Here is an 11,942-nt window from a genome sequence, read left to right as displayed (position 1 = left end):
ATATGCTCTGGAGTGTGCAAAAATGCCAAAAAGACTGTAACGACCAAACGGGTTATTACATCAGATACCAATTGAAAAATCGCTCGTCCTCAAGCGAAGAAAAGAAAGAAAACGAGAAAATACCTGAATCAGTGAACAACTGAGGATATTGGCTACGCATGATAGACTCAGTTTCCCAAGTTTCCTCCGCAACAGGACGGTACTTCTATTACACCTTCACCGTAGCAATCTCTTTCGACCTCAACTTTCGAACCTGCCTATCCAAGATCACCATAGGTTCCTCCTCATAAGTCAAATTCTCGTCAAGAAATATATAATCCCAACGGACAATGTAGGTACCATCGGCAAGGTATTTCTTCAGCATCGAAACATGAAAAATCGGATGAACTCCCGTCAAGCCTAGCCGCAATGCCAACTCAGATGCTACATCACTGATTACTGCAGTTTTGACATCCTGCAAGATCCTTATTGCATGTGTTAATCTCCTGGAATCTGATGATCTTTGGCTTGCCTGATTCTGATGTATGGCGTATGTGTTTTTTCAGTATTAAAAATCAGTCTTGCTTTCCTTGGAAGTGATTGGTAACTATTGAAATGATGTTCACCTGCAAAATCAAAAACAAAGTTAGTTAAAAAATCTGCAAATCCATTTCTCTCCCTCAGTACATGCTCCATTCTCACTTCCTTATCCCTCCTCAACCTTGTAATATCCTTTATGATAAAAGAGATACTCTATGGTACTTCCTATTGTCTTGTCAAGATCATTTTAAGAGTCATTTAATTAGTCTCCAAGAGTACAGGCAATAGATCATTTGTCACACAGTATTTAATACCCTCCTGTAAAGCCATTGCTTCAGCAACTAAGTTTGATCCATCTGATATTATTCTAGCTGCAGCATGCATCAGGTCTCCCTCAGAGTCCCTAATACAAAATGCCACTGAGCTTGGCCCTAGATTTCCTCTAGAAGCACCTTCTGAGTTACACTTAAACCACCCTGGCATAGGCAAATTCCATCTCACTATCTTGCTCACTATATGTGGTTTGTATGTTTCAATCATCTGCATAATCTGTGGAACAGACTTTGGTACTTGCATTCTTGGATTTCTAACCCTGCACATCTGATGTGTGGTCAAATTTATTTCATATATCACCTTATTGATTGTCATCTTCCCTCCATGCACCATAGTGTTTCTCCACTTCCATATTTGCCACATTGTGATCACTGGCATGGCCCTAATAATAGATTTGAACATAGATGAAAAATTAGCATTCCACCAGACCTGTATTACATGTTTCACCTGAAGCAAAGTTGTTGTGATTCCTGCAGCAGCTTTAACATATCTCCAAACTTGTGAAGAAACTTTTCTTGTGACAAATAGATGATCTACAGTTTCACATTGTTTAGGATCACAACAATAGAATTTTCCTTCTATATCACTCCCAATCCTTCTCATTATATCCCCTACTGGAAGTTTGCATTTCCACAATCTCAAGAAAAAGAATGAGATTTTGAAAGGCAAACCAGGTATCCATATGCTTTTGTATATATCAGACTTCACAAATTTCCTTCTTAAGAGCTCCCATGCACTTCTAACTGTAAATTTACCAGATGTTGTCATCATCCACCTTGGTTTATCCCATTCTTCTGTAGATTCATGAAAGTCTAATTCTTCCGGTATATGATCAACAATATCAGTAGGAAAAAGCTGTTGTAGTTTACTCATGTTCCACCCATCCTGATTTCTCAGTTCCTTCACATCTTGTACTGTTTCATCCACAACAAACTCATCAGGAACTAAGTAGTATAGAGCTCCAAGTTTTGTCCAATTATAAAACCAGATATTAGCAGTTCTACTTCTTGGCTCCCACCACATTTCATGCTCCATGTTGTCTCTAGCTTCTAACATCATCTTCTAGACCTGAGAGCCTCCTTTCCAAGGCACATACTGTGGGTAGTGCCTTTTACAATACTTGTTCCACATATAATTTGACCATAAAGTATTTGTAGTTCTGAATTTCCACCAGAGTTTAGCACATAATGCTTTAGAAACATCAAATAAGGATCTGAAGCCAACTACACCTTCCTCATTTGGCAAGCACAGATTCAACCATGAAGACCAATGTCTTCGTCTTCCTTCTTCACTATTATTCCAGAAAAATCTTGCAAACACCTTATGCAGGTCATAGATAACACCCTTTGGAGGTCTGATAGCAGAGAGTAGGTGAATTGGCATACTCAATAAAACACTGTTGATCAAAACAACTTTTCCTCCAAAATATAAAAGTCTTCCTTTCCAAGCTGCCAGTTTGTCCTTCACTTTTTTTATCAAGTCATTATAATCAGCCTTTCTCTTTCTTGCATATGTGATTAGGCAACCTAATTATGTGAAAGGGAAAGATCCCCTAGTAAAACCAGTAATAGCCTCAACCTATTGTACTATCACATTTGCAACTTTACTATGCATATAGAAGGAACTTTTTCCTTTTTTGATAATCTGCCCTAACATATGCTCATACTCCTGTAATATTCCCATGATCAACTGCAATGAAGTGTCATCTGCAGATGAGAATATAATAGTATCATCTGCATAAGCAAGAAGATTCAAATTAGCACTCCATTTAGGCATTCAATAGCTTCTAAAGCCACTGTCCACAAATAAAGAGTTCAATGCTCTAGACAACACTTCTGCAGACAAAATAAACAAAGCCGGAGAAAGTGGATCTCCTTGCTTAACACCTCTTATTGAGTGGAAAAAACCAGAAGCCTGTCCATTAAATAGAACTGAGTACAAATTGTTTGCCAATCTCCATATCATATCTATAAATACTTCTGCAAATCTTATCTTCCTCAGAACTCTTGCCAAAAAATCCCAGGACACTCTATCATAGGCCTTAGCCATATCCAGTTTAAGCACCACATTAGCTGGTTTTCCCCTAAGTCTTATATCTGATACAACCTCTTGAGTTAACAGTACATTCTCAATGACACATCTTCCCTTTACAAAACCAAAATGATTAGCAGATATCAAAGACGGCAAAACATTTTAAGCTTATTCTGCACCACTCTAGAGATCACTTTGTTAATAAAATTACTTAGACTTATAGGCCTCATATCTGCAAAGGTCTCACCATTATTCTTCTTTAGGATCAGAACTAGATTTGTATGAGTCATGGACTTTGGAAAAGTCTGTCTTTCATAGAAGACTTTCACTATATTATACACATCAGCCCCCACAATATCTCAGCATACTTGATAAAATGCTCCTATCATACCATCTGGACCACCTGAGCTATCTCTTGACAGATCAAAAAATATCTTCTTAACATCTTCTAGAGTTGGCATGCTAGTAAGTATCTGATTTTTCTCTTAAGTAACCATAATCGGAACATATTGCATCAATGAGAAATCTGAAGAGATATCCTCCTGTGTAACTGATAATGATAAAATTGGGTTACTTCCTTAGCTAGAGCATCTTCCCCCTCTCTCCAACTTCCATCTTTCTTTTTCATCATTTTGACCTGCAGTCTCTTCCTCCTACCATTTACCATATTTTGGAAAAACCTTGTATTCCTTACCCCCTCAGAAAAACAAGTAAAATGAGATTTCTGTCTCCAGAACTCGTCCTCGTAATGCATAAACTTCTTCAATTCTGTTTGTGCTAGTTGGAGTACCATCCTGTTTGCAGGAGAAGGATCATCTTCAAAAATTTGTTCTTTAACTCTCACAATATCTTCCCTTACTACTAGCGGGTTGAAGATATCCCCAAATGTAGCTTTACTCAATTCTGATAGAATAGACTTAACTTTTTTAAGCTTCAATTTAAAAGTAATGAGTTCATCTGCTTCAAAATCAGTATTCCACCATTGATTCACAACCTCTAAAAAGGACTCATGTTATATCAAAAACTTTAGAAATCTGAAATGTTTCCTCACATGTTGAGATGAATCTCCACAAGTAAGTAGAAGAGGAGCACGATCAGAACCAATTCTAGATAAATGATCAACTTCCATGTAACTAAACCAATCTTGTAGTTTTGAGTTATTGAGCATTCTGTCCAACCTTTTAAAAATACAACCCCTACCAGCTCTACCATTCCGCCATGTGAATAAGCTTCCTTTAAAATAAACTTCAAATAGTTCACATGAATTCACACAGAATGCAAAATCTTTATACTCCTCTGGATAAACTGGCAGACCCCCTATTTTCTCATCTTCATTCATAATTACATTGAAATTTCCTCCCATAAGCCAGGGCACTTCCATTTGATCAGCCAGGTTATACAAGTTATCCCAGAGAGTAATTCTTTCCAATGCTTCACACTTTGCATAAATAATAGTAGTCATAAAAATCTTATTATCCTCCTGAAAACTTAGCTTAACTGTGATATGTTGATCTATATCCTGAATCACCTCTACATCTATATTGTCATTTATAAAGAATCAAATTTTACCATTGCAGTTATGATGTGCATATCTCATGCCCAATCTCCTTCTAAATCTTTGAATTTGTCTAAAATGAAATTGTTCCATTAAAGCAATGATGGAGAATTTATGATGCCTATTTAGCATTTCCACTCTATGAAAAGCTTGCTGTGAATTCACAGACCTGATATTCCAAAATAGAGTCTTCATAAAGATTTATTGACATTCTTCACAGCTTTATTTGGAAATATTCTTATAGGCTGAATATCCACTACACTTTGTTGTTTACCCTTCTTACTCCCTTTCTGCATGGACTTTGGAGAAATATCAACTTCCTTAGCTACATGATTAAACACCTGCTCTATGGATTCCTCATCTACCATATCTTTAGCACTGCTACCTACTTCAAGATGCTCAGGTAATGCCATGTCTGCTAGATTATGGGACACTACATCATGAAGTTCCTTCAAAGGAAAAGGTTTCTTCAGGGATAGACTTTGTTGATCTTGAACTTTTTCCACCAGATCCACATGCAAATCATCAGGTTCCTCCCTTTTAGGTGGATAGGATCCCACTCCATCCAGATTTATAGAAAAATTCAACTAATCCTCATGTCTGAGCATAATTGGAAGAGTAAATTCCTTCTGAGTATGCTCTTGATTAAATACTGTGTTACTTAGCTCATGCTCCTGAGCTAACTTGTCCAAACATTAATTTAATTTCTACTTCTCTCCAGCATCTACATGTTCTTGGCTATCTGCTCCTTTGTCTCCCCCATCAGAAACTTTCTCTTGAGGATCAACTACATTGTTAGTCTTTTCTTCAGGACCCTTATAAGTAATTATCTCAGTACCTGCACTATCTCTCAATACTTGCACTATCTTCTACTTGTTCTTGGCTATCTGCTACTTTGTCTCCTCCATCAGTAACTTTCTCTTGAGGATCATCTACATTGTTAATCTTTTCTTCAGGACCCTTATAAATAACTATCTCAGTATCTGCACTTGCCTTCCCATTCTCATCCTGCATTCCAATATGACCTTCTTCCCTAGTTACATTCAAACTTTCATCAGATTTGTCAACATCATCTGCCTTTTTGGCTAAAACATCTGGTTCTTTGGATGTCCCTACTGAGTCAGTAGGAACCAAATCCTTTGTGTTGTCATTATCCACCCCTTCTTCTACATTATCATTCAATACTTCAAAATTATTTTGAAGTGTAACTCCTTCTGGCTGCTTGTCTTTCCCTGCATGACCATCCTCCTTCCTCTTCTTTCCCATGTTAGCAGCATTTGGATAAGTAACAACTTTCCCACTAAACAACACTTTTGGAAAATATTGCTGCACTGGATATCTCCATCTATTATACTTATTATTCCTTCCTAGATATTGAAATCCGTTAGATGTTGTTGCTACTGTTTTTTTCTCAGTTGTCACTTCCTCACATTTCTTAACTTCTGCCTCTTCTTCATTGACATCCTCTTTCTTTTTTCCCTTCAACTCGGGATGTAACACTCTACACTTTTCCTTTGCATGGCCTTGTAACTTACATTAAGTACAATACTTAGGCAAATGATCATACTGAATCTTTACTTTCATAACATTCACTTCCTTGGTTTGGTCATCTTCAATCTCCGTCATAACAAACTTAGGAAGATCTGATAATCAATACAGTTGTACCTTTAGCCTAGCACAACTAGGCCTGGTTTTATTAATAGTAGCCATGTCTAATAACAAAGGTTTCCCAACTGCCGATGCTAAGGTAAACAAAGATTCCTTAACAAAGTAAGTAGGTAGTAAATAAGGGAAAGATATCCATGCCATTGCAATTGAAGTCTCTTCTTGAACCCTAAAATGGGGATCATATATGGGAGGCCTTATCTGATAAGACTTACCGTCCTTAGACTTCAACCAAAAGGCACTCTTAGAAGAGATGTTTATGAAATCTTCCATTAAAGAACATCTAATCAAAACATGTCGATCTCTCAGGAATCCAACTTGACACTTTCCCTTAGCACCACATTAACTTGGAAGAATATCACTCAACTCATCCATTTCTAGCCAGCCATATGAGAACTTAACTACAATAGCATGCTTTAAATTATCTATTTGCGCCATTCTTAATACTTCTGATGTAGTCCAACGCACCACTGGGATACCATCAGCATATTGAACCTTCTTGATAGGTATTGTCCCTTGATAGAGTGAGAGTTATTCTATATAATATTATCCCATACTAATGTATACATAGTGTAAGCTTGCTTTGAGCACTCTAAGTTGTTCAAAGTAACAGCGCCGGAGACACGACCCAGCCAATTAAGGCCAAGAGCGCATTGTTGGCAGAAGGGACTAGACGACCGGTGCACACTAGAGGCGGACCGGCCGACCCATCCCAAAGTCCAACTATGAGTTTTATAACTTCAACAACATAAATATACGCTATTGGAGATGGAATTACCGTGGCTGCTGGCACCATACTTTCCCTCCAATAGATCCTCATTAAGGGATTAAGATTGTACTCATTCTAATTACCAGACTCATAGAACTCGGTATTATTATTTATTGTCACTACCTCCCCGTGTCAGGATTGGGTAATTTCCACGCCTGCTGCCTTCATTAGATGTGGTAACCGTTTTTCAGGCTCCCTCTCCGAAATTGAACCCTAATTCTCCGTCACCCATCACCACCATGGTAGGCCACTATCCTACCATCAAAAGTTGATAGGGCAGAAATTTGAATTACACGTCGCCGACACGATGGCTGTGCGATCCGTCGAGTTATTATGAATCATTGCAGCAACGGGCAGATCCCGCATTGACCTTTTATCTAATAAATGCATCCCTTCTAGAAGTCGGGGTTTATTGGACGTTTTAGCTCTAGAATTACTACGGTTATCCGAGTAGTAGATATCATCAAACAAACTATAACTGATTTAATGAGCCAATTGCAGTTTCCCCGTCTGAATTTGTTCATACTTACACATGCATGGCTTAATCTTTGAGACAACCATATGACTACTGGCAAGATCAACCAGGTAGCATTCCTCATCGACGTCGGCATCACATGAGCCAGACCGCCCCCGAAGGGCTCGGACCGATCCAAAGCGAGCACAACTGTCATTCTCAAGTGTTACACCTCACACTTTCAGAGCATGAGTATGCTACGTACTTCACCGTATTAATGGAGTATCGGAGACGTTCCATGAAGTTGGGAAGTTACAAGCCATGGGAAGTGCGTAACAATGAAGTAAATGATAAATTACGATATCGTAAGTCGTAGCCGGGAAGGACAACCTTGAAACCAAAGGAAATGAACATTATCATGTATGATTAATGATAAATATCATGTATGGAGAGTTTCGGATGATTCCGGGACCAAGCAAATCGAAGAAAATAAGTTTGTCCAAAATCTGGAAAAAAAGTTGGCAGAATTTTGGGTAAACTTTGGAGTGGAATATCTCAAGATATATTCGGAGTTTTAAGGTGTTTCAAAAGCCTAAAATGAAGTTCGTCAAGTCTAGTTTCCAGTGCAACAAGCTGCTTGTCGATAAGACATCGGAGTATAGAATTATGGACGTTACAAGAGCGGCTGATAGAGGAGAAATGTGAACTACAGTGCGCGCTACAGTAGCCGAAGACTCTAGGTTGGTCCAAACCGACTCTAGAGCTCTAGAAAAGGGGTTTTACACTTAATTTTTTCATCCAGCACCTCTAAATCATTCCCCTAGCCTGTAGAATATTCTCCCAACTTCCACCCACAAAATGTCAGCCCAAATCAAGTGCAAACAACCAAATCTTCCATCAAGAAAGTTGGAAACTACAAGAGTAGCAAGCCTATGATATTTTATCATGATTGAGGGTGAAGTTGAACTGCTTCAGCTGTAGTTCTTAGGTTAGATGCAATTATTAAGGTATTTATAACACCCCATTGGTCGTGTGCTAGCATAATTTAAGGTTGGTAAAGATGTTTGAGGCCAAATACCGCAAAACTACATCGAAATAAGTTAAGTTAAGCCACTGTTTTGTGGGGGCTGTTTAAATGTTTAAATATGACTTCTAATGGTTGTAATTGGTGGAATTTAACCTGAATATATTGTCACTACAGTTAATGGGATTATTCAAGTGCTGATTGGAAATATGGAGAAGAAAATATATGAAATCTACGAATAGAAAGTAAAGGATGAGGCATAGGAGTATGGAGAGTTTTGGAATACATTTAAGGATATTTTGAGCTAAAGATGATAAGGTAAATATATGCTTATTGTTATGAAGGGTGCGGATTAAATTATGAAAGGAGAGTTGGGTTTGAATGACGTTTGTTATTCGTTAAACGAGCATGCCGCTCGATATGATTCTTAATGTAATCAAAGAAGGTTATATTGGATTATATCGTAGTTGTTGCTATTGTTGATTGTTGTTGTTGTTGTTGGGCTGTTTGATGACCCTTAGTGTTCTTTTGGATGTAACATAAACAGGGCAGATGCTGCCCGAATTTCAGCAGATTTTAAAAGAAATTAATTTGAAGGCTTAAGATAAATCATATGGCGATAAGCCTAACAATAATATGAATTCTCTTGAATGTAGATTACGAGCTTGGGAAGATAAGCATTAAGTAGTTAAGGAGACTAAAAAGGTATGTTAAGGGTAGTCCCTTTCTTTCAAAAGACATGATTCCTATGTTATGATTCCATACATATTTTTCATAACCTTCTTACTTTCAAAAGTTAGAAGTTCATGATTCTTAAAATCTTCTCATGATGCTAAAGATGAGATGTTTTCTATGATGAACATGATGATGATGATTTTAATTCTATGAATTCCAAAGCTTATGATTTTAACGCTATTATGATATTATTGAGCTTATTTCATGATTTCCTTGATTTTATCCATTGTTGTTGATATCACCTTGCAATACTTGTTCCTTCAAGGTGAGATATAGCGATGATGATAATTCCATTTCTAATGCTATCCAATTTCATCGTTCTTGATACTCTCATGACACTATTGATCTCATCTTACGATTACGATAGTTGATCCTCCAAGGAAAGATATGGTGATAATGATAATGCAGATGATGATATACTTTTATTTATGTACTCTTATATATATATATATATATATATATATATATATATATATATATATATATATATATATGTACTCATGTGTGACGCCGAGTCCCTAAAGGGCTGGGTACGGATATGACCGAATCCCAGAAGGGTCGAGTACGGATAATACCTAGCCTATATGGCTGGGTACGGTATTGTGTGGTATTGTGTTGTATTGTATTGTATGATATTGTATAGGTATATGTGTGGATATATGAAATGTTTAATCTAGAAAAAGGTTAAGTAAGTATGACGAACGTCTTGAAAGGTATTATGAGATTTAAATGGTTCTTTTATCTTTCGTTATTTTTCATGCTTTTATCATTTTACTATTCGTACTGACGTCCCTTCTTGTGGACGCTGCATTTATGCTCGCAGGTCTACAGGTAGACGGATCTGACCCATAAGAGCTTTATCAGCAGAATCTCAGGAGCGCTCCATTTGCTTCGGAGCTGCAGTCTATTGGGGATGGTCCTTATGGTCACATGAATTCTATGTGGAGGCTCGTAGACATGTGTGTACAGTTAGACAATTCATATCCTTATCAGTTCTTATTGTTGTAAAATATTGTGGTAGCCTTGTCGGCTAGTGATGATAGGCATAGTTGTTGACGGTTATGTAGAGCTGTGCCGTTATTTTGTAATATATGAACCTTTACAGATTATGATACCCATGAGATATCTTTGTGGTCCACCAAGAGATGGTTATGAGATGTATGTTTAGAGGTGCTCGGTGTTTAGCTCCGGATGCCCGTCATGGCCCTCTAGTTGGGTGGTGACAAAAGGGATATCAGAGAAGTTCGTCCTAGGGAGTGTCTACGAGTCGTGTCCAGTAGCGTCTTGTTTATGGGTGTGAAGCGTGCCACACTTATAAACAAGAAGCTGCAGGGCATTTAGGAATGATTGACCTTTCTTTCTCATCTTGGATCGTGCCGTAGAGCTAAATTATAAGATGTGATGTTCCTGATTCTAATCCTAAAATTTTCAATTTTAGATTAGCAGTTGATTATGCTGTGAGGTAATTGATGAGAATTGAAGTTTTTACTCCGAAAGGTATGTTTCCTGCCGTATTGATATTGATAGACCTTGTGTCACGACCCAAACCGATGGGCCGTAACAAGTGCCCGATCACTACTGGCCAAGCACTCCTATGCTTGCATTTACTGCTCACTGACTATCCTGGGCCCATACGCAATTTGTAACTGAGCTGTACTGTCTCCCGAATAATCAACATAAGAGACACTACACCGGGAACTTACGTCCAACATATACATATAAACATAAAAACTGGGAGTAACAGCGCGAGCCGATTTGGCCGCCACATATATACTGTACGACAAAATAAACGTTGATGAGGCTGCATAACATCACGACTACATATCACTGTCTTTTATGACTAATGATTTCCTGGACCCATCAGTTAATGGGGACATCGGGATTAACCACGTCCTTTATGAATTCATCGGATATACCCCACTCCTCGTCTCTCTTCCCGACTTTGCTTATAACATATCTAAAACATCTTTCCCTGAGTTCTTCTTCCATTTATGTCTATATCATCATTTTTGTTTCATTTCCATCCACTACTAGTCCTTTCGCCTGCTTAGCTCACTTGCTTATAATCCTTCTTAACTACGCATTTGTGTTGCAGCTGTGCATCTAAGTTTTTCGAGTGTCCTTCAACTTCTTGCTCTTAGCACGGAATTCTTACAATGTACACTCTTCCCATCCTCATTCATCGAGCCTCCATCTGTCTTTCAGATGTCACGGCTAGGTTGTCCTCTATGCACGTTCCTTACCTTTCACTCTATTTCCTCTATAATCGAATCTCTCGGTCTTTACAGGAATTCTTGCCTCATATCATTAATTTTCTAATCATATGTGTCGCCCCTTCATCCTCGTTCCTATCTCAGTGATTGATCGGTTTCCTACCGCCAACTTGTAAAAATATCCTTCTTACTCCCATGGTTAAAAATTTACCAGTTACTTTGCTTCTAAATGCTCTCCTCTTTCTTCGATCAACCCATTAGTATACCTTCACTATTTTAACCCCTAACCTTTCTTGAGTTCTTTCCTCCTCAAGCGCCCTTCTCCTCTTTGTTATTTATAGTATCAACTCGGATGTTCGTGAAATATTCCTTTGAACGTGCAAATCCGTTCTATTCTTAAGTCACCTTTTAGGAAATCTTCCTCATGTCCGAGGCCACCGTGTCAATTTGACTACACATTTACCCCTTTACATATACCTTTCGAGAGCTGGAAATCTCTTAGCATCATTGCAAGGCCTGATCATTCTTTCTCTTACTTCACATTCCTCGTTGTGGTCACTATTTCCTTAGTCCCACTTAGCAAAATCCATTCTCTAACCGCACACATTCCTATTTTATTCTATACTACCACACTTTATTCCTTT

General features: G+C 38.0%; 1 protein-coding gene across 1 annotated transcript; it reads right to left on the bottom strand.

Annotated features, from left to right (window-relative positions):
* Window positions 1–554: 554 nt before the first annotated feature.
* Window positions 555–1,911, bottom strand: LOC132628633 (uncharacterized). The gene is made up of 2 exons (XM_060344396.1): window positions 799–1,911; window positions 555–605 (listed from the first exon to the last, which is right to left on the bottom strand). The coding sequence occupies exons 1-2, from the start codon at window positions 1,909–1,911 to the stop codon at window positions 555–557; spliced, it is 1,164 nt and encodes a 387-aa protein (XP_060200379.1).
* Window positions 1,912–11,942: the final 10,031 nt, after the last annotated feature.

The sequence above is a fragment of the Lycium barbarum genome, chromosome 2, assembly GCF_019175385.1.
Source record: "Lycium barbarum isolate Lr01 chromosome 2, ASM1917538v2, whole genome shotgun sequence".
Classification (NCBI taxonomy): Eukaryota; Viridiplantae; Streptophyta; class Magnoliopsida; order Solanales; family Solanaceae; genus Lycium; species Lycium barbarum.
The sequence above is the reverse complement of the archived record's forward strand: the minus strand, read 5'-3'. Positions and strand labels throughout refer to the sequence as shown.

What these genes read in the sequence shown, in the direction of transcription:
- LOC132628633 (XM_060344396.1), bottom strand. Translation starts at nt 1,911, where the DNA reads ATGATGTTAGAAGCTAGAGACAACATGGAGCATGAAATGTGGTGGGAG. An exon ending in TGACAAATGATCTATTGCCT is followed by an intron (nt 606 to 798) that starts GTACTCTTGGAG and finishes TTGATTTTGCAG; the next exon opens with GTGAACATCATTTCAATAGT.